General features: G+C 39.3%; 1 protein-coding gene across 3 annotated transcripts in view; it reads left to right on the forward strand.

Moving 5' to 3' along the window:
- The window catches only part of cdm (importin-13-like protein cdm), a 79746-nt gene that overhangs the window by 29206 nt on the left and 22682 nt on the right, over window positions 1-27858 (forward strand). For 2 of the 3 annotated variants that reach the window (XM_076198695.1, XM_076198697.1), the window contains exons 2-8: window positions 10272-10430; window positions 16019-16183; window positions 16776-16928; window positions 17777-17861; window positions 18714-18883; window positions 22765-22899; window positions 25181-25387. In XM_076198695.1, the coding sequence (XP_076054810.1) occupies window positions 10272-10430; window positions 16019-16183; window positions 16776-16928; window positions 17777-17861; window positions 18714-18883; window positions 22765-22899; window positions 25181-25387 (1074 nt within the window). Of the gene's footprint in view, window positions 1-10082; window positions 10162-10271; window positions 10431-16018; window positions 16184-16775; window positions 16929-17776; window positions 17862-18713; window positions 18884-22764; window positions 22900-25180; window positions 25388-27858 lie in introns of all 3 variants that reach the window. The other variant, XM_076198696.1, reaches the window with a different exon arrangement.

Raw genomic sequence — 27858 nt, forward strand, 5'->3', positions numbered from 1 at the left:
CCAGATGTGAAAAAAGATAAATGAATAAATAAATAAGAAAAAATAAAAAATATATCAAGATGAATAATTAATAAATATAATAAATGAATAAAATATAATAAATGGCAGGCATTGCTGCATATTCCTTAGGTGTTTATCCAAATTAATCCTAAATGTTCGAGCTTTACTACATTGCACTGCCTTTGCAGAAAGTTTATTCCATTCATTTACTACATGGTTGACAAAGTTATTTCTACCCACTTCCAAATTAAATCTACTTCATGTCAATTTGAGTCCATTATTTCTTGTCTGATTTGCATTCAGTGTGAAAATTCCATCATTTTTTATGTAATTTCCCTTTAGAATCTTAAAGATCCGTATCAAATTGCCCCTAAGTCTACACATTTTTAGGGAAAATAGATTCATATATTTTAGTCAATTTTCGTATGATTTATTTCTGATATTTGGAATCAGTTTTGTGACTCACCATTGTACTTTTTCCAATATGTTAATGTCTTTAATGAGGATACAGCATATTCCAAATGTGGATGAACTGATGATTTATATAGCTTGTCAATGACAGATGGGCTTTTAAAATCGAAAGATTGTGCAATTAGTCCTAGAATCTTATTTACTTTCTCAGAGGCACATTGCTTAGATGATTTGAGATCATTACTGGTAATTATCCCAAAATCCTTTTCACTATACACTTTTGTTAATGAATTTCCAAATAACTTGTAATTGTACTTGTGTTAGATTTCATTAGCCATTTTTCAGACCATGGCTGTAGTTTATTTTAATCTTCTTGAATATCTTATTGGTTTAAGTGATCATTTGCCATTCCGCACAGTTACAAAGGATTACAAAGGCGGAGCATGCCGACAGGAGACCTTTTGGTCCATATCTAGGTCGGATGCAAAAAAAAAAGAATAATTATAAAAAAACTATAATAATGTATGCAACAAACAAAATACATAAATAAATGCATAGGTATAGTTGAATAACAAACAAACAGGTAAACAGTAAATGATAATAAATTGACACATAAGTAATAATAAATGAAAATCAAACAGACGAATGATAACAAAGCAAAAACAAATAATATAAAATAAATTATAATCATTACAGCATCTTGCTTAGGTGTTTATCTAAATGAGTCTTAAAGCTTCGAACTGAACTACATTGCACTACCTGTGCAGGAAGTTTATTCCATTCATCAACTACACAGTTGGCAAAGTTGTTTCTACCTACTTCCAAATTGAATATATTTCCGGATAGTTTGAGACCATTGTTTCTTGTCTGATTCTCATTCAATGTGAAAATTTGGTCACTTTTGATGTTGTCAATTCCCTTTAGAATCTTAAAGACCTGTATCAAGTCACCTCTGAGTCTACGCTTTTTTAGGGAAAACAGATTCATATGTTTTAGTCGATTTTCGTATGATTTGTTTTTGATATTTGGAATCAGTTTTGTTGCTCGCCGTTGTACTTTTTCCAGTCTGTCAATGTCTTTAATGAGATTCGGTGACCATACAGAAACAGCATATTCCAAATGTGGACGAACTAACGATTTATATAGCTTGTTAATGAGCGATGGACTTTTGAAATCAAAGGATCACGCAATCAGTCCTAGAATCTTATTTGCTTTCTCAGAGGCTGAAATACACTGCTTGGATGATTTGAGGTCGTTACTGATAATTACGCCGAGATCTTTTTCACTATCCACTTTTGTTAACGAATTTCCAAATAACTTGTAATCGTACTTATTGTTGATTTTACCTATGTGCATTACCTTGCATTTACTCGTGTTAAATTTCATTAGCCACTTTTCAGACCATTGCCGTAATTTATCTAAATCTTCTTGAATATCTAGTTGGTTTAAGTGATGATTTGCCATTCCGCACAGTTTTGTATCATCAGCAAATTTGGAAACAGTAGATCTTAGTCCATGGTCTATATCATTTATATATACTATGAATAGAATGGAACCCTGAGGAACTCCACTTGTAACATTTTCCCATCTAGAAGTTTTTCCATTTAAAACAACTCCTTTGTTTTCGACCATTCAACCAATTATTAGTCCAACCTAATAGGCTACCACTTATTCCGTGTAAAGCTAATTTAGTAAGTAGTCTTTCATGTGGGATGGTATCAAAAGCTTTTGCAAAGTCTAGATATATTAAATCTATATTGTTTCTTTTGTCATAGTTCGATATAACTGTGTTGTAGAATTCAAGTAAGTCACGCAAGAACGTTTCTGTCTGAAACCATGCTGGCTATCATTTATCAAACGGTTACTTTCTAAATGATGTTCGATAGCATCTCTGATGATAGTTTCCATTATTTTTCCTACGATTGAAATAAAACTTATAGGCCTATAGTTATTTGGTTTCTTTTTGTCACCTTTTTTGAATATGGGAGTAACGTTAGCTAGCTTCCATTCTCTTGGGACATCTCCGGATATGATGGATTTCTTGAAAATAATTTCTAATGGAACAACAATCTCATTTTTAATTTCCTTTAAGATTCTTGGATGCCAACTGTCAGGCCCTGGTGTTTTGTATCATCAGCAAATTTGAAAACAATAGATTTCAGTCCATGGTCTATATTATTTATAAATACTATGAATAGAAGTTGCCCAAGAACAGAACCCCGAGGAACTCCACTTGTAACATTTTTTCCCAAGAAGTTTTGCCATTTAGAACAACTTGCTCTTTATGATCATTTAACCAATTACTAGTCCAAGGTAATAGGCTACCACTAATTCTGTGTGAAGCTAATTTAGCAAGTAGACTTTCATGCGGGACAGTCATGAGTAGACAATTCCAGTGAGATCTTTTGGAGCAGCTTATGGTTGCCCACAGACAAAATCTGGGTGTCCCAGGCACACGGGGTGAGATATTAAAAAAATTGCTAAGATTTTTCCTCGTAGCTGTATTAGCCTCAACATTAGCATGTTTTATATATATATATATATATATATATATATATATATATATATATATATATATATATATATATATATATGTATATATATATATATTGTTAACCACAATGCTCTTTAATTCTAAGCCATCGACATCGGAAGAACTGTGGAGGCAACGCAGAAATTGAAATGTGATACGCCCAAGGACTCGAACCTATGGCCAGCACGTGACCAGTGCTGCAATGACTTAGACCATTACTGGGACCCATTCAGTGTTGTTCAAGTACATATATATATATATATATATGTATATATATATATATACCAAGGCTTTTTCCCCCTTACCAGGGAGGTAGCCAAAAAGGACAAGGCATAAAATCATTCCCACCCATTCCATCCCCGAAAACACTCCACACCCCTCCACCCTCCCTCCCATTAGCACCTCCCAGATGACGGGTCATCCCTGCACCCTGTCCACTGCCCTGGGTCAGAAGCAGTGTCGCAGGACACAGCACATCCACAGCAAGGCCTCTTCATTAAATCGGCGACCCCCCCTCTCTATATATATATATATATATGTCAGGGGCAGACAATTCCAGTTATACATTATATAGTTGCCCAGTGGAATCCTTTGGAGCAACTCATGGTTGCCCACAGAGGAACTTTGAGTGTCATAGGTGACCGAATTGTCCACCCCTGACAATATTAAAATCGTAAATGTCAGTTCTGGCTATTTGGGCATGTGGCATATTACTCTTATGTTGATTCTAACCTTAGGGTTGTCTCAATGATCTTTTTTGATAGCATGTGTCTAGGAGCTTTATCAGTTGCCTTGGTTATGTCTAGATTATTATTTGTGGATAGATGGTTACGGAAACACTCTTTGTTCTCTTTAGAATTTTATTAAGGTTAATCAATAACAAATGAAGTCTTTACTATGTCTGATACACAGAGAGATATAAAGTGAAGTAGTGATATGCATGTATACAAGATGAAACAAATAAACATGTATCCAAATTGTGTTCCTCAAGTGGAGGTGTAGTCTTATTGAATTCATCCATCATTTGTTAGATGTCTATAAGAAATGTATTGTTGGAGCGTCCCTCCTTGAATCCATGTTAGTTTAGGGGGGTGGGCAGATTATAGTAATTATGTCTCTTTATACAGTTGGTCTATCAGTCAGCTTGGATAGTAATGAGATTGGTCTGTATGATGCTGGATTTTATAATGTTTTGTTTGGTATTATATGTGCTGTTTTCCAGATTGATGGAATATTGTGTAACCAAGAGTGATTGAAATTTTCAGTAAATGGCTTATTACAATTGGGCAGAGCTTACTTATTATTCAGTTAATCCATTGCTTCCAGAAAAGCAGTAACAGCCTTCTGGCAAGACCACTTATGTTGTTATCTGGAGGTTGTTAGTGTGGGGTATAGTAGTAAAAGGTTTTCTGTGTTTTCGGTGATTGGTTGCATCTGTGGCCAAGATTTTTGAGATAAATATTTTATATCTTATCAGTTACTAATGTCATTCTCTGTATATCTTCAGTTATTTTACTACTCTGGAGCTGTGAGTTTGGATCTTATTTTGTAGAAATTCTTATTAATAATTGCTGTTTTGGTAAAGATATTTTTCTTGGGTTACTCCATTTGTTTCATTTGTTGGGAGTGGGTTAATTTTTCAAGTTTTCAATGTTTTTTTATATTCATATTTGTTATTGGTCAGTCACTCAATCCATTGCCCAAGATATCTCGTCGTAGACCCATGCTAACCAGCAACATCCACTGGATTGGACCCATAAGTCACTCAAGGAAGAAATGTTGTCTGGATATGGCTAGGGTGAAGCAATGGAATATGTATTCAATGTCTTCTATGTTGTGGTTCCACTTGGGACAGTTTGTTTTTGTAGCCAGGTATTTACTGTGTTGGTATTATTTTAATTCTGGATGGTAGCTTGAATGTAGTGTGGTTCTTGCTTATGCTAGGAGGGATTTTTCTATGAGGCTGTATATGGGTTGGTGTGTTGGCAGTCAGGGCTGTAGTGCTTGTTTGTTGTTAATGACTCTTGCATAGAACTGTGTATCTACATTTTCATGGGATATTGTATGCAATTTAGCATCACCTGTAAATAGGATCATTACTAGTTAGCCTAGTCCCTCATATCAGTGTGTGTTTGTCCTTGCATGTTTATATTTTTATGTGCATAAATATCAGTTCTTTGAATATGATGACCTTAGGTCTGTGTTGCTAGTTAGAGAACATGTAAAGTCATTGTTGTTGCTTATAAAGCATTAAGTAAATAATCTTCTCAAAGGTGGAGAAGGACATGCCCCCAGCTTGTAATAGGAAGGTTACTAAGATTCCTTTTTCTATTTTGGGTAAGATGTTCTTGAGAAACTTCTCCAACTTTTAATATGTCGTTCAGTGTGAGATTATCCATAAGGATAGAATCACTAGACGATGCAGTTCATAACAATCAACTATTTTCTTTGCATTGTCAATAAGATGTAATGGTTCTAAGGTTATTTTTGCACTAAATTTCATGATTACATGAGCTATAGGTAGCAGTTAACATTTTATAGGGATGTCATACTAAGTGGAATACAGTACAAGGATAATTTTGAATTGTCTAATATTTTGAGAATAGAAAGAAAACCCATAACAATAAGGAATACAAGAGAAATCAATTGCCAGTGCAAAAAAAAAAAATCTTGAATGATAAGCTATACTAAATGAGTACCAATAAACCATGTGAATTCAGAAACAAAAATCCCTGTCATAGAGCAGCATAGGACATATGGCATGTGTGTTTATACAAGCTCTTAGATCCACACATGCACACCCTATCACTAGGTAAATACTAAAGTAGAGTGGGAGCCACAGGTCTGTAAAAAGTTACAGGGCAACAGATTGAATAATTTACATAAGTACAGGACACACGAATAAATGCAGCACATAACACATTGATTGAAAACTTCCAATAACCTGCTACAGTTAAACACCGACATGAATTACTAAACTACTTTCAAGACCAAACAATGCCATACTGGATTGAGCATCCCCAGAAACAAATCCAGAAGAGAATATATTTCCAACGCACACAAGAATCACACTAGCCCACAATGTTCAGGTCAATCTCCTGCACAAAAGCCATACCAACATGAAATCAGCCTGCAAACAGGCTTCATATACCCAGATGTAGTCACCACACCAGAAACACAGAACATGTCTTTAACTGCATAACATTTACACCATACTTATTGTGCATTTTCTTTTTCTTTTTTTAGCTCTGAATGGAGCATTGATATCATTAAGTTTTATGCAGGCAATATTTGAATGACTTTAATGACATCCCTACAGACCAGATTCAAGCAGCTTTATTTTGTGATTAGAAAGTAGTCTTTTCAAGAAGTAGTGCTTGTCACATTTAGTTTCTGCTAATCTTCATTTCTACTGTCCTCCTTAAATCTCCTTGTACCACCTATTACTTCACCTCTTTAGCATAATTTTGTTCTCAAGGATAGAAGTGTTGGTTGTCATCAGTGATTTTATTGATTGAATTATTTTTTTATTTAATAATTTTTATGTTATTTGTTTATTTAATATTATTGAATTATTATTTTTATTTATTTTTTATTTATTTATTTATTGTGGGGGAGGCGATGGCAACTCGGTCATAACTGATACCTCGGGGCCTTGGGAGTCCTGCAAAAGAGAATCAGGGCTATAGATATTTTCATGTGAGTCCTAAATAGTTTGTTGTGCTCTTATAATAAGGTAATATCAGATATGCATTATACCTAGGTCTCTGAATCCAACACTCACCAAATGCCACTTGTGCAGGCATTTGAGCCCAGGACATAAACCCACTTCAGTAATTGGCCTAGGACATAAAACACCACCAATTCCTGAAGTGGTTTTATGTCCTGGGCTCAAACATCCACACAAGTGGTGGTTGGTGAGGGGATCAAGAGACCTAGATGTACGTTTATTTTGTAGATTGGGATAAATTGTAGGCCAGTAAAACAAGGCTGTGACATTAGTTTTCTAAATAAGAGTGTATGTTAAGAGCTGATTGGTTGGTTGGTTGGTTGGTTGGTTGGTTGTTGATATATGCAGTATATATATATATATATATATATATATATAGGTTTGTGGTATCTTGGCTTTGTTTTCTACTGTTGTATATATTGTAAAGCAGTTCCTTAGATCAGGATTGGAATACAATGAACTTTATTGTAATCAGGGCTGTGGAGTCGGAGTCAGAAGCAATTATGGTCACTGGAGTCGGAGTCAGAAGCAATTATGGTGTCACTGGAGTCGGTAAAAATATACTGACTCCGACTCCAGTTAAATTTACGCTTTATAATACCTTCGTTTAGTCTGTAGAGTTATGCAGTGCACACTCCTTATAAGTAGATTATATAAAAAAAAATCATTTTATAAAATGTAATAAATCTCATCGTCTTATCTTCGTGGTCATTCCACTAAACCCCCAGAATGTCCTTGTGCAACGCTGGCTTTCAAGTTTATACATAGAGCGATAAACATCCAAAGTATTACTTGAATAAATTAGATAAACACCTTCATTTTACACTGTTGATACAGTCATGGGAGCTGTAATATTCCTGTCAAGTTCCATATGTGTCGTTTCCATCACTCCATCAGTTTGGTGGTTTCTCCCACTGCTGTGTAGCCAAACAGTAGGATGATTATGATTTTAACATTGAATTATTGAAATAAGGATATTTAAAGTTGAAAAAAAGGTTTCACGTTTCAAACATGTTCAGCTGTATCTTGTATTGTACTTGTATCGATAAGATTGGTTTCAGAACCAGATTAATGTCCATCGCAATAATCGCATAGCAGTACCAGTATGTAGTTAAGTCAAGAGGTACATTTTAGAATCTTTATTTTACTGAATTTATTTTACTTTATTTAAATTGAATTTATTTTACTTTCTTTTACTGAAGAAAATGGAGAAAAGTGGGAGGTGAGCCAGCTGTTGTTTGCGGATGACACTGCGCTTGTAGCAGGATTGGAGGAGGGATTGAGGAAGTTGGTGACAGAGTTTGGGAGAGTATGTGATAGAAGAAAGCTAAAGATAAATGTGGGTAAAAGTAAGGTGATGAGATGTACAAGGGGTGAAAGTGGCAGTAGACTGGAAGTGAGCATTAAGGGAGAGCGACTGGAGGAAGTGGGTAGTTTTAGATACTTGGGTGCAAATGTGGCAGGAAAAGGTGGAGTGAAGATGGAGGTAGAATGTAGATTGAGAGAAGTGAGTAAATGCCTTGGTGGATTGAAGAGTGTAATTAGGAATAGACATTTGGGAATGGATGCTAAGAGGAGACTATATGAAGGAGTGATTGTGCCAACAGCACTGTATGGGGCAGAAACATGGAACATAAGAGAGGAAGAGAGAAGGAGTTTGAATGTGTTTGAGATGAGGTGTCTGAGAAGTATGATAGGGGTTAGTAGGCTAGATAGAGTGAGAAATGAGGAGGTGAGGAGGAGAACAGGGGTGGAAAGGGAGTTGGGAGATAGGGTTAATGAAAGAGTATTAGGATGGTTTGGACACATGGAAAGAATAAGTGAAGAAAAACTAGTAAAAGAGGTATGGAAGGCAGATGTGGAGGGAGTGAACATGAGGGGACGTCCTAGGATGAGGTGGATGGATGGGGTGAAGGGGGCTTTGGGGTAGAGGGGAATGTCTGTTGAGGAAGGATGGGAGAGGGTAGAAGATAGGGGTGAATGGAGAAGGGTTGTATATGGATGTTGTGATGCATGAGGTGGAATGGGTGGGGGGATGGGGGGGGTGAGGTAGTATGTGTGAGCAAAATTTGACGCAGCCCGAAGGGATTTCTCCCCGTCTTCTCCTTTTATGCATGGGGGGGATGGAGAAGGGGGGTCGCGGATTTAATGAAGCGGCCTTGCTGTGGATGTGCTGTGTCTTGCGACACTGCTTCTGACCCAGGGCAGTGGACAGGTTGCAGGAATGACCCATCATCCAGGAGGTGCTAAGATGAGAGGGAGGGTGGAGGGGTGTGGAGTGTATTCAGGGATGGAATGGGTGGGAATGATTTTATGCCTTTTCCTTTTTGGCTACCTCCCCTGTAAGGGGGAAAAAGCCTTGGTATATGTATGTATGTATTTTACTGAATTATCTTCAATGTCCTTTCAAAAAATCTCTACTTCAGTAATAAAGTATTAATGAAGAGGTCAAACATAGGAAAGCCACACTATAACATATATCTTTATTCTTTGATATAAACCAGTTATAATGATATAAGCCTACTCAAGATTGGAGCGTATGTGTGTTGTATAAGCTTTATAAAATATGTAGGCGATAATCAGTTAATTACATGAAGAGGAGTCAGAGTTGGTGGTGCCAAAAATAGAGGAGACGGAGTCGGTGGTGCCAAAAATAGAGGAGTCGGAGTTGGTGGTGCCAAAAATAGAGGAGTCGGAGTCGGAGGTTTTGTGTTCCGACTCCACAACCCTGATTGTAATAGGAACCCAGTTTTTTCACTCATGAGTATCTTTAATAAAATCAAGTGCCAGGCAGAAAAGTGTGAAGGATGTGTCAGAGCTTTTGATCTCTCTCTCTCTCTCTCTCTCTCTCTCTCTCTCTCTCTCTCTCTCTCTCTCTCTCTCTCTCTCTCACTCTCTCTCACTCTCTCTCTCTCTCTCTCTCTCTCTCTCTCTCTCTCTCTCTCTCTCTCTCTCTCTCTCTCTCTCTCTCTCTCTCTCTCTCTCTCTCTCTCTCTCTCTCTCTCTCTCTCTCTCTCTCTCTCTCTCTCTCTCTCTCTCTCTCTCTCTCTCTCTCTCTCTCTCTCTCTCTCTCTCCCTCTCCCCAGTTGTTGTTAGTTCCTGTCCAACAATGTGCACACTATGATGAGAAAGTTGATGAAACTAAGAAAAGAGAAATTGTAATATGTGTAATATTGATTCTATTAACATCACAAAACTCACCCCTGTGAAGAGGCTAGGATGGGGCCCCTTACAGAGGACTTTATTGCATGGAATTTAATGAGTCATTTCCTTGGTTTAACTCACTGGTGGCAGGGTTTGAACCACCATTAACTCAATCTCTGTCACAAGTTGTGATGTCCTAAGCCACTCAGTGAGTAGCCAGTGTAATTATGAAAATCAAATTCATTTGTTGTTGTTGTTCCCTAGACTGTCTGTCCGAGCAGTCCCATCTCTCCAAGGAATGCCACGGCTGAAACAGGGTTTTCCCACAAATCCTTTATGGCGTGTACGTTTTGTTGTTTGCATACGTGATTGTGTATAATGTAGTCTTCCATGATGTGTTGAATAGTATGGGGTGAAGTGTTACATCCTGGCAATTTTTTGTTCTTCCATCAGGTGTCTGAGATGGAGATTTCAGCAGAGCAGGTGGAACGAACGGTGGTGGAGTTTTATGGAGACCCTGTGACGAAATCTGGGTTGAACACATGGCTTATGCAAGCACAGCATTCCCCACAGGCATGGAATTTTGCATGGCAGCTGCTTCACCCATCTAAGGTAAGATTTTTTTTTTCTGCTTCTCTGAGACTGTTTAATTTTTCATGTAGTTGCATTTTTGTATGGCTGACTAGTGTTGTAGAATTTTTTTTTTTTTTTTTTTTTTGCTGTCTTGTCATATTTATTCTATTGTTTATATACTTATTTACTGCTTAAATGATGAAAAAAGGAGAGTGAGTTTAAGAAGAAACTGAAAGAGGAGTGGGAGGGAGTAAAGGATAGAGTAGAACTAGGAGTGGAGGAGGAATGGGGATGGTTCAAGGAAGGAGTCATAAGGTGTGCAAAGATGGTGTGAGGAACAAGGAGGGAAGGAGGAAAAAGAAGGAAAGGTAGTGAGTGGTGGGATGAGGAAGCAAAGAAATGTGTAGAAGAGAAGAAGCATTCATTCATAGATTGGCTGCAAATTAGGAGGGAATCATATGAGAGGTACAAAGTAAAGAGAAGGGAAGCTAAGCATAAGATAAAGAAAGCAAAGAGGAGAGCAGATGTGAAATGGGGTAAGAGTATGACAGGAAATTTTGAAAGCAATAAAAAGATGTTTTGGAAGGAAATTAAAAGAGAAAAAGGAGGCAAATCAAGTAGAGAAGACAAGGTAAAAGGTGCAGATGGAGAGATGGTAATAGAAGAGAAGGCAGTGAGAGGAAGGTGGGCATAGTATTTTAGGGAGTAGCTAAATGTGAAGGAGGATAGGGAGGGAGAGGTAGTTGCAGTGGGAAGCGCTAAGAAAATGAATGATGAGTGAGGAAATTGGAGGAGAAATAGGGAAGGATGAAGTGAAAGCAGCTGTTAAGATGATGAGAGCAGGTAAGGCACCTGGCCTGGATGGATACCATGCTGAATGTCTGAAGAAAGGAGTTACAGTGATGGTGGACTGGCTGGTGAGGTTGTTTAATGTTTGTTTGAGAGAGGGTAGAGTGCCGGAGGACTGGAGGTGCCTGTATAGTTCCACTTTACAAGGGAAAGGGGGACAAGTGTGAGTATAGTAGTTTCAGAGGGATCAGCTTGTTGAGTGTAGTTGGGAAGACATATGGGAGGGTCTTGATTGAGAGGATTAGGAGAGGAACAGAGGGAGTAATTGGTGAGGAATAGTGTGGGTTTAGGACAGGTAGAGGTTGTGTAGATCAGAACTTTGTGGTAAGACCGATATGTGAGAAAGCTATAGGAAAAGGTAAGGATGATTTTTTTGGCTTTTATGGATCTGGAAAAGGCTTATGACAGGGTAGACAGGAAGGCACTGTGGGAGGTACTGCAGATATATGGGATAGGAGGAAAGCTGTTAAGAGCAGTCAAGAGTTTTCACAAGAGTAGCAGAGCTTGTGTTAGGATTAGAAATGGAGAGAGTGAATGGTTTGAGGTAATGGTGGGACTTCATCAGGGATGTGTTATGTCGCCCTGGCTGTTCAATCTTTACATGGATGGGGTGGTGCAAGAGGTAAATGCAAGGGTAGTGGGTCAGGGATTGGAGATGATTAAAGAAAATGGAGAAAAGTGGGAGGTGAGCCAGCTGTTGTTTGCTGACGACACTGCGCTTGTAGCAGGATCAGAGGAGGGATTGAGGAAGTTAGTGACAGAGTTTGAGAAGGTGTGTGAAAGAAGGAAGCTGAAGTTAAATGTGGGTAAAAGTAAGGTGATGAGATGTACAAGGGGAGAGAGTGACAGCAGGCTGGAGGTGAGCATTAAGGGGGTACGCGACACCTGGGGGGGTGAATTTGGTCAAGATATGGCATTTTTCAAAACTGTGTTCAAAATGTTCGTATACCACTTAGAAATAAATCCCGACAAATAATTTTCCAGCCGCGCGCAATTTAAAGGTCCTGGGTGAGGTTTAAAAGGACAGATTTAAAGGCGCAACCCACACTAGAGGGAGGCGTGCCACTTAGGACCTTCAGGCGCAGCGAATAACGTTGAAATTTGATTGAATTTACACTCGCCCAGTGTATCAACGGCCAATACGATTGTGGAGGGGAAGGAAGGAAGGTGGAGGGAGAATATTTCGCCAACTTTGTGCGAAACTAAGCGTTAGTTCCCGGCTAGCTCTGAAAAGGGAAGTTCGCATGTTTCATGAGCTCTCATTGCAATCTATTACTTTAGCTAGTACATATTACTCTTTAGTACAGTCATCATGGGTAGCAAAAAGAACAAAAGAACATCACAATGACAAAAAACAGCAGTTAAAGATGGCAAGCAGTCAAAGACGACTAAAGATCTCACCACCTCTCACTCCACCACCGCCCTCACCTGCACCTCTGTGACGGTGACAGAGGTAAAGGACAACATTAGACTAAACAATTCAAAGAGGAAGATTAAATCCAAAGAAGAAAGCAAGAGGAAAAAGATCAAGGCTATACAGGAAGAAGAAAGAAGAAGGGACATCATATGATGCTGGAGGGGGTGCCCTACCAACATAGATTGGCGAGGGGAATCTGATGAGGAAAGAGAAGGCGCCCACTACTGGAAAATAAACCTCTTTCCAATGATTTAGATACCCTGAAGACCCCCAGCAGAGAGGTTTCATATGAAGAAACCGCCAAAGGTGGAAAAAAGCAAATTATATGATGTTGTCGTCTGTGCGTCGTCACTACTGTGACATATTTATACTTTAGTTTTTCAATATTTAAAGTACTTATAATTAAAATATGTTGATAATTTTTACTGTACTTACTTATTATATAATAAGAATTAAGCCATGAAAAAATCAGTCAAATTGGTGAAACTATAAGCAAGTTACAGATATATTCATATTTCAAGTTGCCATATCTCCGTTCGATATTTTTCTACTTTTTTTTAATCATAAAAAATCTAATATACATTAGATTTAGATGAAACTTACAGGGAATATTACTTTTAGTAACTGCTAGGGCCGATCGTTCCAATATTTTGAATAGGATGAAAGAGTTTGGAGTAATAATGGAAACAAGAGCAAAAAAATTGTATTTTTCACGATTTTTGCCAGACATTAAAATTGAAATGCCTGTATGCAAAAGTATAAAGGAAATTGTTCAATTACTCAATGATCGGCCCTAGGTGTGCCTACTGACTAATCATAGCCAAAAAATAAAACAAATTGGTCCACGAATAATGGTGCTGTGCACTTTTAAATGTCGCTACTGGTATACGTACATGTGTACATACACCATTCTGCTTCACCTAAAATGTAGGCAATATGGATACCTATTTACCTGAGAAGTTTCAGCTCTTTACTCTAAATATTTTAGAAAATGACCTCCAGGTGTCGCGTACCCCCTTAAGGGTGAAAGACTGGAGGAAGTGGATAGTTTTAGATACTTGGGTGCGAATGTGGCAAGAAAGGGAGGAGTGATGGTGGAGGTAGAATGTAGATTGAGAGAAGCGAGTAAATGTCTTGGTGGATTGAAGAGTGTAATGAGAAATAGACATCTGGGAATGGATGCTAAGAGGAGGTTATATGAAGAAGTGATTGTGCCAACAGCATTGTATGGAGCAGAAACATAGAACATGAGAGAGGAAGAGAGAAGGAGTTTGAATGTGTTTGAGATGAAATGTCTGAGAAGTATGATAGGGGTTAATAGGCTGGATAGAGTGAGAAATGAGGAGGTGAGGAGGAGAACAGGGGTGGAAAGGGAACTGGGAGATAGGGTTGATGAAAGGGTATTAGGATGGTTTGGACACATGGAAAGAATGAGTGAAGAAAGATTAGTAAAAGAAGTGTGGAAGGAGTGAATATGAGGGGGTGTCCTAGGATGAAATGGATGGATGGGGTGAAAGGGGCATCACAAAAGAGAGGAATGTCTGTGGAGGAAGGATGGGAGAGGACAGAAGATAGGGGTGAATGGAGAGGGGTTGTGTATAGATGATGCTGTGAGGCATGAGAGGTAGTGGATGGGGGATGAGGAAGTATGTATGAGAAAAAATATTGACGCAGCCCGAAGGGATTTCTCCCCGTCTTCTCCTTTTCTGCATGAGGTGACGAGAGGGGGGTTCGCCGAATTTATGAAGTGGCCCTGCTGTGGATGTGCTGTGTCTTGCAACACTGCTTCTGACCCAGGGCAGTGGACAAGATGCAGGGATGACCCATCATCCAGGAGGTGCCAAGATAAGAGGGAGGGAGGAGGGTGGAGGGGAGTGGAATATATAGGAAATGGAATGGGTGGGAGTGATTTCTATGCCTTTTTCTTTTTGGCTACCCCCCATGTAGGGGGAAAAAGCCTTTGGTATATGTATGTACTAAGCATCAAAGAGACAAAAATATGTTAAAGTTACAGGGAGTCTTGAATGTGGAACAAATTTTTGTCCATCCTGATAACTTTATATATATATATATATATATACATATACGCAAAACAAATCACTAAGCACATGTGAGAACAATACTTGCAAAAACCACTTGGAAAATGAAATAATTGAATACCGAATGTTTTTGTGTATGACATCATCAGGGTACAAAGAATACAGAAAATGACCAAAGGTTGTAATATGTACATAGTGGTAGAGGAACTGGGAAAGGTCCAATGTTACCCAACTCCAGAAGAATTATTTACAATCTTTTTAATAATAAAGTTATCAAACTTATACAAACCTAAGCTTAAATTGATATTTTCAAAACTATTCTAATGTAACATGATTCAATTATGTTCCTTTCTACAATGTTGTGACATGATACAATAACTTTTGTGTTTTGCCAATCAATAATATGGGAGAACTCTCTTGGTGGACGAAAAGTCCACTTGACATTGGACCCGTTCTTATATTGTATTTATGTTGACTAATCCTTTTGCTTAAGTCTTTTCCTGTTTGGCCTTTGTACTTAAAATCACACACTTTACAAGGTATGCTGTAAATACATCCTTCTTTTTCTTTTGGAGAGTTTCTAATGAGATAGTTCTTAACATTATTATATTGTTATTAAATATCACCTGAATACCATATATTTAAAAACTTTGGTATGGAAAAGAGTGGGTGGGGGATGGTGAGGGAGTATGTGTGAATGATATTTTGATGCAGCCCGAAGGGATTTCTCCATCTTCTTTTTTTCTACATGGGACAGAGAGAGGGGGGGTCGCCAATTAAATGAAGCAGCCTTGCTATGGATGTGCTGTGTCTTGTTGCGCTGCCTGTGACCCAGAGCAGTGGGCAAGATGCAGGGATGACCTGTCATCCGGGAGGAGCCAAGAAAAGAGGGAGAGAGGGTTGGTGAATGGGAGTGGAGTATATGGGGATGAAAGGGGTGTGAGTGGATTTATGCCTATGACTTTGGCTACCTCCCTTGTAAGGAGGGGGGGGAAGCCCTAGTTATATCTGTGTGCATGTATGTATATATATATATATATATATATATATATATATATATATATATATATATATGTATATGTATATATCACATGTCACATTAAAACACCAATGTCAGAATGAAGGAAAGAAAAACCTATATATTTTGACTGCCAGCTGCAGTTCTCATCAGTAGAGTACTCCACTGACTCAGCCACCCTTTACAATTGAAAAAGGCCCATTAGCATGTATGTGTAGTGTTTGTGTGTGTATTGGCAGTAAGTAGTTGTAGAGTAATTTTGATATGCTATTCTAATATATGTAATCCCCTGTTTATTTTTCAGCCTGAAGAAGTCCAGTTCTTTGCGGGTAACACTGTATACATGAAAGTATCTCGTTACTGGAACGAGCTACCTCGGGAGCAGTATGAGCCTCTTCGTAACAAAATTCTCTCTCTTATTGCTCAGTTTAATACCTCAAAAGTGGTCCTCAATAGATTAATAAAGTCCGTAAGTAATCACAAATTTAATGTTCATTGTAATAATTTAATGTATTATTATTTTTGGATTTATTTTTATGTGGTTTTGAATTAGTGTGTGTGTGTGTCTTGACTTAGAGTGAAATGAGGGGGTGAGGAGAGAGTGGGAGTGGAAGGGAAGATGGGTGATGAGGTTGATGAAAGAGTATTGGGGTGGTTTGGACAGGTGGAGGGAGGGAGTGGGGGAGATTGGTAAAAGGTGTCCCTATCCTATCACATATATCTGCAATACATCACACAGTGCCTTCCTGTCTACCCTGTCATAAACCCTTTCCAAATCCATAAAGGCCCAAAAAACATTCTTACCTTTTCCTAAAGCTTTCTCACACATCTGCCCCATAATTTTTGAGTAGATGAGGCATGGGGGTTGCCTTATAGTCAGGTGGTGGAGGTAAATCGACTGTCAGGGCCTGATGTGGAAGAGCTGTGCCTTGCTACATTGCTTTCGACTGAAGTAGTGTGTCATGGGCAACCCTTCATCCCCAAAGTGCTGAGTATATACTTTATTACAATTACTTATTTCTTTGGAGATGTAAAACTATGATGTTTTTTAATTCTTTCAGCTGGGTGCCTACGTTATTCATACAATACAAGTGGAATGGACTACAGCCATACAAGATATTATAAATATGTTTAATCCTGAAACTGTATCAGGAATAGAACCTTCAACAGCCCTAAATCTTTTATTTAACATCCTTACAATAATACCAGAAGAGGTAAGCTGTTTTTTGTTCCTTTTGGAGGGAAAAGGGTTCATCAAAACATTTGATACATACATATACAAAAGGCTTTTTTCTCCCTTATAAGAGAGGTAGCCAAAAAACAAAGGCATAAAAACCACTCCCACCCATTCCATCCCTATCATACTTCACTCCCATCTACCATAGAATTCTAATAATCAGAAAAAGAACACACAGAATTCTCATCCTAAAACCAGTCAGATCATCTGCATGTAAGAACATAAAAATGGAGGAGATTGCAACATGTCCCTTATCACTTGTCATCCCTGTCCATAAAGCTAACTAATCTCTTGAAATAACCATTAGTTTCAGCACTTACTACATAATTTCTAAGTCAGTTCCATTTGTTAACCACTCTGTTGGTAGACCAGTTCTTACCTAGTCCCTTCTTAAGCTTGACATTATGTACACCTATCTCCCTCCTGTCTGCCATTTCCAAACTGATGGAAAAGACTGATCTGATGAATCAAACCACAATTACACCTTCCCAGATTGAAACAGATTCAAAGGTACACCTTACTCATTTGGATTCATTAGTTTCTCATAAACTGAAACATTAAACCAGAAAACAAAAATGTTTTGGTTTCTGTACCACATTGATGTTTTCTTTGTGGATCTAATTATGTTGATAGATGAATTTTATCAGATCATTTTGGAACGCCTTGCATATTTTCAGTAGCCTTTGTACATAATTGAAGATGGTTATATCTTAGATCAGTGTTATAGATAAAATAATCTTATATTATATATATATATATATATATATATATATATATATATGTGTGTGCATGTTTTTAAGTGGTATTTTTCATATTACCTTTCAGCTGGAAACCATGCAAGAAGCCATGAACATTAGTGGAAAGGATAGACAAATAGTCCTTGGTTGTGTCAGAAACAACCATCAACCAGGTTTGTTTTTGTTCTCCCATGATATTCTCATAACCATTTTACTGTCATAGTGGATTGAAGTATGTATATACAGTGCTCGACAAAAGCACTGTTCCCCCAGGGTGAGGCAGACAGTACTTTTGTCGAGTCTGGAAAGACCCAAACAGGTGGCATGGTTTTGCACCAAAAATTCTGTCTGCCTACGAAGAGTGGGAAAAGGGCAGAGCTTATCAGCAAGCCAAGAATTAATCACATCAGTCATTGTCTTGTTGGTGAGGAGGAAGGATTTTTGCAGCGACCCCTCCATCCAGAGCCCCCTCTCAAACCCAACCATGACATCGTCTGAGCCAGCCTTTGTTACCAATACAAGACTGAGGTCAAAGAGTACTGAGATGGTGTGGGCCCATGGAAAGAGAAAAGAATAGCAAAAATTAATTTGGAAAACAATAGTAGATGGAGTGAACTTGAGAGGAAGTCCAAGAATGAGGTCGATAAATGGGGATAAAATGGGCTGTGAGTCAAGGGAGAGAGAGTGCAAAAGGTTGGAGTGAATAAAGGAAAATTTTGAATGAACAAAAGAGGGCCTTGACCTGAAGGGATATTTTTGTTTGATTTGTAAATTATTTTGATTGCATGAGGAAGGGGCTGGCCATGTGTCAAATAGGACAAGTAAATCAGCTGCAGCTGTTGGGCCCTGCTACGGAAGTGCTGTGTCTCACTACATTGCCCTTGACCTGAGATGTGTGTGCGTGCATACATGTATAATAGCCTAAAAATTGTAGCATAGTTTGGTATAAGGTAAGCTAACAAAGTAATGTATAATATTTTTTATGGTTATGAGAGTGTTCCACCTCTGGTTATTTTACTTTTCAGTTCTGAACCTGATATCCCAAGTGATGCATGCCTCACAGATTAGTAATGTAATCAAGGAAACCGTTCTCAAGACACTCAATGCTTGGCTGAAGCTGTCCCTGCCCTTGTCTGACACAAGAGAACTTCTCATAGGTCTCATCCCATATGCCAAATATGCACTCCTGTCTGAGGTATTTTATTTTTTCCATTAGTTTGATTTGGTTGTTTATTTGTCTAAGTAGCAAGGAAAGGTTTTGGTCAACAACAAGAAACTAATCACAGTATACAAATAGTTCATAAGAATCTACCTCCTTGATATGGCTCCCTACAATCAAGAAAAGATTGACAGCCTATGAACTACCCAAAACAAAGCCTTAGGAATAATAACAAAATACACAATAACCAGCCTAAGAGAACATCACAAAACAAGAACTACAAGACTGACCACCAAACCCTCAACCCCATGAGATTCCCCCAGACATCAGCCCTAAAGAGAAGTACCTCCTAAGACAAAAACCATCCTGGTACAGCTGTGTTTAGATCACCATCCAGCTTTAAAACAATACCAATACAGAATATGGCTTGTATATCTATATACCAAGACCTTTTCCCCTCCTTATAAGGGAGGTAGCCAAGTCTAAAGGCAAGTACCAAATCCTACCCATTCCACTCCCATCCACCACCTTTTCCTCCTCCTTATCATAGCTCCTCATGGATGATGGGTTGTCCCTGTATCCTGTCCACTGTTCTGTGTCAGAAGTAGCAAGACACAGCACATCCACACCAAGTCCACTTCACTTAATCACCTCTCCCCTCTCCCTCTCTGTCCCCTCAAACAGAAAAAAGAGAAGACAGGGAGAAATCCCTTCAGGCTCCATCAAAATATCATTCATACATAACCATCCCCTACTCTCTCCCTTTCTTGCATCATAGTGTTGTCTATACACAGCCATTGTCCACTCACCCCTATCTCTTGTCTTCTCCCTGCCTTGCTCAACAGACATTTATCTTTTCCTTAGTGCTCCTTTCACCCCATCCATCCATCTCATCCTTGGTTGCCCCTTCAAGTTCACTCCCTCCACCTCTGTCTTCCACACCTCTTTTACTAATCTTTCTTCACTCATTCTTTCCATGTGTCCAAACTATCCCAATAATCTTTCATCAGTCCTATCTGCTATCTCCTTTTCTACCCCGGCTCTCCTCCTCACCTCCTTGTTTCTCACTATCCAATCATGTAACCCCTGCCATACTTATCAGACATTTCATCTCGAAGACATTTTTCCTCTCTGCCTCTCTTAAATTCCATGTCTCTGCCCCATACAGTCCCATCTCTTTTTTGCATTCACACTCAAATGCCTATTTCTCATGACACTTATTAATCTCCCAAGGCATTTACTGGCTTCTCTCAGTCTACAATTTACTTCCACCTCCACTCCTCCCTAACCTACCACATATAACCCTAAATAACTAAAGCTATCCACTTCCTCAAGCCTGTCTCCTTTAAAACTTACTTCCAACTCGCTGCCACCTTCTCCCCTTGTACATCTCATCACTTCACTTTTACCCACATTTACCTTCAATTTTCTCCTTTTGCATACTCCTTTAATCCCTCTGACCCTACCACAAGCACAATGTCATCAGCAAACAACAACTAGCTCACCTCCTACTTTTCTCTATCTTTAACAGTCCAGGCCCCAGCCTACCCCTGCCTTTAACCTCTCACACCACCTCATCTATGCACACCTTGAACAGTCATGGCAACATGTCACATCCCTGTTGCAGTCCCACCTTTACTTCAAACCACTTGTTCACTCCATTTCCAATTCCAACACAAACTCTACTACTCACGTAAAAAATGTTGACTGTCCTTAACCTCTTTAATACAAGTCAAATATTGGTACACATATCAGGTTGCCTGATGTATGATGATACATCACAATATGCGCATTACAACATTTAAAGTTACTGCTGTTATACTTGTTCTTTTTCATACATACATACATCGCTTGTTTGCGAAAACGTCGTCATAACTCAAAATATCGAATTTTTCAGGAGAGGCATTTTAAAGTTTCAAAACGCTCTCAATATTATAAAAAGCGCTCAAACACCATAGGTGGAACATTCTTTGGAGCATCAAATACGCCTCTAAAGTTTATAGAAGTTGAAACAATCATAATCTTTACATACATACATATACCAAGGCTTTTTCCCCCTTCCAAGGGAGGTAGCCACAAAAGGAAAGGCATAAAAACACTCCCACCCATTTCATCCCTAAATACACTCCACACCCCTCCCACCCTTCCTCTCATCTGAGCACCTCCTGGATGACGGGTCATCCCTGAACCCTGCCCACCGCCCTGGGTCAGAAGCAGTGTCGCAAGACACAGTACATCCACAGCAAGGCCGCTTCATTTAATCGGCGACCCCCCCTCTCCGTCCCCCTTTGCATATAAGGAGAGGATGGGGAGAAATCCCTTCGGGCTGCGTCAAAATTTACTCACACATACTAACCCACCCCCCACCCCCCCGCCTATTCCTCCTCATGCAGTCACAACATCATCCATATACAACCATTCTCCACTCACCTCTGTCTTCCGTCCTCTCCCTTCCTTCCTCAACAGACATTCCCCTCTTACCCAAAGCCCCCTTCACCCCATCCATCCACCTCATCCTAGGACGTCCCCTCATGTTCACTCCCTCCACATCTGCCTTCCATACCTCTTTTACTAGTCTTTCTTCACTCATTCTTTCCATGTGTCCAAACCATCCTAATATTCTTTCATCAACCCTCTCTCCCAAATCCTTTTTCACCCCTGTTCTCCTCCTCACCTCCTCATTTCTCACTCTATCCAGCCTAGTAACCCCCACCATACTTCTCAGACACCTCATCTCAAACACATTCAAACTCCTTCTCTCTTCTTCTCTTATGTTCCACGTTTCTGCCCCATACAGTGCTGTTGGCACAATCACTCCTTCATACAGTCTCCTCTTCGCATCCATTCCCAAATGTCTATTTCTCATTACACTCTTTAAAATATTTGTTGGAACAAGTTGGAACATTTAAGGTTATGTCGTTGGGACATTTAGCACTCCCTAGCGGTCAATTTTTGAGCTACAGATATGACACTGTTACCAAAAAAATCCGTGTTTGAAGATGAATATGTCTGTATAGATAACTCAAAAATTCAGTTTTTTGAGTTATGACGACGTTTTCACAAACAAGCGACACATACCAAAGGCTTTTTCCCCCTACACGGGGGGGGTAGCCAAAAAGAAAAAGGCATAGAAACCACTCCCACCCATTTCATTTCCTATATATTCCACTCTTCTCCACCCTCCTCCCTGTTCTCTTTCACCCTGAATAAATATAATGTCACAGAAAATGTCATCAGGCCTGTTCAGAGAATACAGGGGTTACTTAGCCACAACTACAAAATAAATATAATCAGGAAGTCAATGCCAGCATCCTCATGTACCCCACTTGTGGCTCATGATGCATAAATAGATGACATCATATTCAAGAGGTTAACAGCTTTCCTCCAGTCCTATATATCTGCAAAACCTCTCACATCTCCTGTCTACTGTCATAATCCTTTTCCAAATCCATAAAGGCCCAAAAAACATCCTCACCTTGCTAAAGCTTTCTCACAAATCTACCTTACCACAAAAATCTGATCGACACAAGCCCTACCTTCCCTAAACCCATCACAGTACATTGAACACCTTATCTTTGTTGCCCCACTCAAGCCTTATGCAGACAGTGACATAATATCTCTTCCTTAGGTGTCTTGTAGGCCAATCTAATGGCTGTTGTTGATTACCTGGGAGATGTGGGTTTCAAGGAAACCATGGACACTGTATTTATTGATAAGTTTTTCAGTTGTGATTACGTTTATGTTGTTTGTATACATTTACAAATTAGGTTCATTAATATTAATTTGAATGGTTGCATTCTAGCTTTCAAGTGTATTTTAGAATAATATAGTCTTCATGATATAATTTCATTTTAAATTTATTTTGAATGATGAATTGCACTTAGAAATTTAATTCGAATGTGTCTCTCTTCATGAAGCCTTTACTGGAAGCCCTGAAGACAGCCATAACAGACGTCAGTACCTACAACATTCCAACCACAGTAATGGAGTTTGTAGAACAGCTCCTCAACCTCAAACCAATGCTAGAAGATGCACAACAATCCCATGATGAGGTAAGTCACATTAGAAGTGTGCATTAGATTTAGATCATATTTACACATATATCAAAAGGCCCTTTCCCCCTTACAAGGGTGTTTGGCAAAGACGAATCATATGCCCACACAATACTAACATACATACATACATATACCAAGGCTTTTTCCCCCTTACAAGGGGGGTAGCCAAAAAGAAAAAGGCATAAAATCATTCCCACCCATTCCATCCCTGAATACACTCCACACCCCTCCACCCTCCCTCTTATCTTAGCACCTCTTGAATGACGGGTCATCCCTGCACCTTGTCCACTGCCCTGGGTCAGAAGCAGTGTCGCAAGACACAGCACATCCACAGCAAGGCCGCTTCATTAAATCGGCGACCCCCCCCCTCTCCGTCCCCCCATTGCATAAAATGAGAGGACAGGGAGAAATCCCTTCGGGCTGCGTCAAATTTTGCTCACACATACTACCTCACCCCCCTCAATACTAACACCAGCACATTATGAAAGACTGCATTGTACACAATTATGTATGCCAACAGCACAATATACACTCTATAAGGGATTTGTGGGAAAATTTTGTTCCAACCACAGCATTCCATAGGGAGACAGGACTGTTTGGCCAGACAGTCTAGGGAATTACAACAACAACAACAACAACAATCCTAGATCCATCCTAAAACCCATTTGTTATCCCTCCCAACTTTGTTCCTTATGGATGAAGTCTAGGGAATTACACCAAGGCAACAATCCTAGATCCATCCTAAAACCCATTTGTTATCCCTCCCAACTTTGCTCCTTATGGATGAAGTCTAGGGAATTACAACAACAACAATCTTAGATCCATCCTAAAATCCATTTGTTATCCCTCCCAACTTTGCTCCTTATGGATGAAGTCTAGGGAATTACAACAACAACAACAATCCTAGATCCATCCTAAAACCCTTTTGTTATCCCTCCCAACTTTGCTCCACATGGATGAAGGATCATCTGTGCCTTTTGCCCACTGTTCGGATCACCTCCACCCTCACTCCACAACTCCCTGGCACTTGTTACCTTAAATACTTAGTTATCCACTTCCTTTAACTTATCTCCTTTTAAACTTGCCTCCAACTCATTACCACCCTCATTCTCCTTTCCTATCATAACCATTTTCCTGGCGTCTCCCACTGCCACAATGAAAACATCTATCTTCTTTTACATTCAATAAAACACTGAAATACTCTACCCATCTTCCTCCTTAATGCCTTTACTTCCATTAGCATTTGTCGATCTTCATCTTCTTCCTTCTCGCTACCTGACTCCCACCCTTACCCTCTATCTTATTATTCTCTATGCACTCTCCATCCCATGAAGTTGTTATTTGTAGTATTATAGTGTTTGGTTACTACATAGTGGTGAAGGCACACTTCGGTGAGAGAATTGAATTATTGAAACTCCAATTCTCTCGGACCTGTGCCTTCACCACTATGTAGTAACTAAACACTACAATTTGTGACACTGGAGTGACAATATTGATAAAGAAAACAAACTAAACGGTGAAACAGTGAGTGCCAAAACTATACAAGATTTTAAGAATAAACTGGATGTGGAGAGATATGAAAACGGGTCACTACGAGCATAGCTCTCATCCCATAAAATACAACTAGGTAAATACACACACACAGAAGAGATCTAAAAAAAAAAAAATAACTTCCCACACAGAGTGATAGATACTTTGAACAAATTAGACAAAGAAACAGTGTGTGCAAACACTATTCAAGATTTTAAGAAAAAACTTGATGCTGAGAGATACAAAGACGGGTCACCACGAGCATAGCTCTCTTCCCATATAATACAACTAGGTAAATACATACACATACACCAAAGGGCCTTTTCCCTTATAACAGGGGTGGCCAAATAAATATATCCATTTCACACATTAATACATATATACGTACATATCCCAAAGGCTTTTTCCCCCTTACAAGGGAGATAGCCAAAAAGAAAAAGGCATAAAAACCATTCCCACAACATTGGTACTAATTTGATAATCCATTAGTATAGACTTGTCTTCTCATAGAATAATTTTACAGAGTAGGATACATAGTCTCATCACGCCATCCCACTTTGTCACCTTTTATGACTTGCATGGGAAACACTGGTGGAATTCTTTCCCCCCTCAACTACAGGGGGACATGGGGAAAAAGAAAAAAATATAGATAGACAGATCAGTACAGAAGGATTTTGTTACTGTTTTGTAGCTTGCTATGTTATTGCTTTCTTCACTTCATTCATATATATAACTTTATTTGTTTCAGTTGACAGCCTCTCTGGTTTATTCATTGTACACTTCTGTAATTGAGTGCCATTCAAGATTACTCCTTCAGTCAGCTCTAGAAGCAAGATATCGGGACACAGTTTTACAAATTGTGACCATAATGGTACAATGTGCAGCAACTCCAGGCCAATACCCAAGTGAAGAAACCGCTTCTAATATCCCATTCTCCGTTTGGTTTACACTTCAAGTAAGTGATTTATTTATTATCTATTTATTTAGTTGTTATTAATTTCTGATGTTAAGGTGATGGCAGTTTGAATTCTGCTGCCAGCGAGATGGACCAAGGACTTGGTTTGTTAAGTTTCATGCTTCAAAGTCCTCTGCAAGGTGCACCATCCTAGCCTCCACATAGGGGAAGTTGGCGATGTTAAACCAAATTTTAAATCAATTATTCATTATTATTATCATATATATCATGTGGGTACATGGTATATGTATGTACATACATATACCAAGGCTTTTTCCCCCTTACCAGGGAGGTAGCCAAAAAGGACAAGTCATAAAATCATTCCCACCCATTTCATCCCCAAAAACACTCCACACCCCTCCACCCTCCCATCTTAGCACCTCCCTGTGGTGGGGGAAAAGAATACTGCCACCAAGTATTCCCACTTGGATCGTAAGAGGCGAGAATAAAGGGACGGGGACTAGGTATCCTTCTCCTTGTAGCCCCACAGGGGAAATTCCTAAAAGCAAAGGCTAGATATGTATGTACCCACATTTATCTCCAACTTCTTTCACACACCTTCCCAAACTCCATCACTAACTTCCTTAATCTCTCCTCTGATTATGCTACAAATGCATTGTTGTCAGCAAACAACAACTGGCTTATCTCCCATTTTTCTCCATTTTCTTGAACCATCTCCAATCCCCAACCCATTACCCTTGCATTTACCTCCCACACCACCCCATCCATGTACACATAATAATAAGATAAATGTGAGTATAAGTAAGGTGATGAGATGTACAAGGGGAGAGGATCGCAGCCAATTGAAAGTGAGTATTAAGGGAGAGAGGCTGAAGGAAGTGGATAGGTTTAGATACTTGCTTGTGGGCACATGTGTTGGGAAAGGGAGGAGTGGAGGTGGAGGTAGAATGTAGATTGAGAGAAGCAAGTAAATGCTGTGGGGGATTAAAAAGTGTAATGAGTAATAGACATTTGGGAATTGATGCTAAGAGGAGATTGTATGAAAGTGTGATTGTCCCAACAGCACAGTATGGGACAGAAATATGAAACATAAAAGAGGAAGAGTTTAAATGTGTTTAAGATGAAATGCCTGAAAAGTATAGTAGCGGTTACTAGGTTGGATAGAGTGAGAAACAAGAAAGAGAGTAGGGGTGAAAAAGGAATTGGGAGATAGGGTTGAAAGATTATTGGGATGGTTTGGACACATGAAAGGAATAAATGAAGAAAGATTAGTAAAAGAAGTGTGAAAGGCAGAGGTAGATGGAGTGAACAGGAGGGAGCAACCGAATGAGATGGATGGAAGAGGTAAAAGGGATCTTGAGAAAGAAGAGAATGTCTGTTGAGCAAGGAAGAGAGGACAGAAGATAGGGCTGATTGGAAAATGGTTCTGTATGGATAATGCTGTGATGCATAGAAGGGAATTTGTGGGGGATGGGTGGTTAGGGAGTGGTTACAAGTGAATGATATTTTGATGCAGCCTGAAGGGATTTCTCCCCATCTCTTTTTCTTGCATGAGAGGACGGAGAGTGGGGGATTGCTGATTACATGAAGCAGCCTTGCTTTGGATGTACTGTGTCTGGCTGCATTGCCTCTGACCCAGGGCAATGGGCAAGATGCAGGGTGCCAAGAAAAGAGGGAGAAAGGGGTGGTAAATGTGAGTGGAATGGGTGGGAGTGAAATTATGCCTTTGACTTTGGCTACCTCCCTTGTAAGGGTGAAAAAACCCTTGGTTTATGTATGTATATGTATATTTATATATATATATATATGATATATACCAAGATCTTTTTTCCCCTGTAAAAGGGAGGTAGCAGTCAGAGGCACGTACCTATTCCCTTCCACCACCCCCTCCACCTCTCCCATCTCAGCTCCTCATGGATAACAGGTCATCCCTGTATCTGTCAACTGTCCTGGGTCAAATACAATGCAGCAAGACTCAATACACCCACAGCAAGGCTGCTTCACTTGATCGATCCCCCCCCCCCTCTTTCTCTCTCTCTCTTAGTTATGGAGATGAGTGACATAATTTTTTTATTGGTATGTGTTGCAATTATTCATTGATTTTTTTTCTTTCTTTTTCTTTCTTTCTGTCTTTCACTAATCAAATGGGGAACCAGTGACAGGTGCCTCTGCTAATGGTTGTCCAACAGGATGGATGGTAGAACCATCTCTCTGCTGTCCATTTTCAAAACACGGTAATCTTCTTGCCTCCATCTACAGGTAATACTCAGGAATTAGCACTCCAGACCAGGTCCAAGATCTTTGTCCATTAATTTCACCCATATTTCCACCACTGCCTCTCATAAGGAGAGCTGACAGGTTGTGACTGTTCATCTTCTACAACCTTCAGCCAGCAACATGAAACAGTACCATATAAATACAACAGTCCAAAATTTCTTTCCAGAAAGATTTTGGAAGGGCCTGAGAACCAGTGCTGGCCACAATGGGGTCTGCAGGTTTCCAGAGAGTGA

This window comes from Oratosquilla oratoria, chromosome 15 (assembly GCF_046742065.1).
Source record: "Oratosquilla oratoria isolate Oo_2021 chromosome 15, ASM4674206v1, whole genome shotgun sequence".
In the NCBI taxonomy this organism is placed as follows: domain Eukaryota; kingdom Metazoa; phylum Arthropoda; class Malacostraca; order Stomatopoda; family Squillidae; genus Oratosquilla; species Oratosquilla oratoria.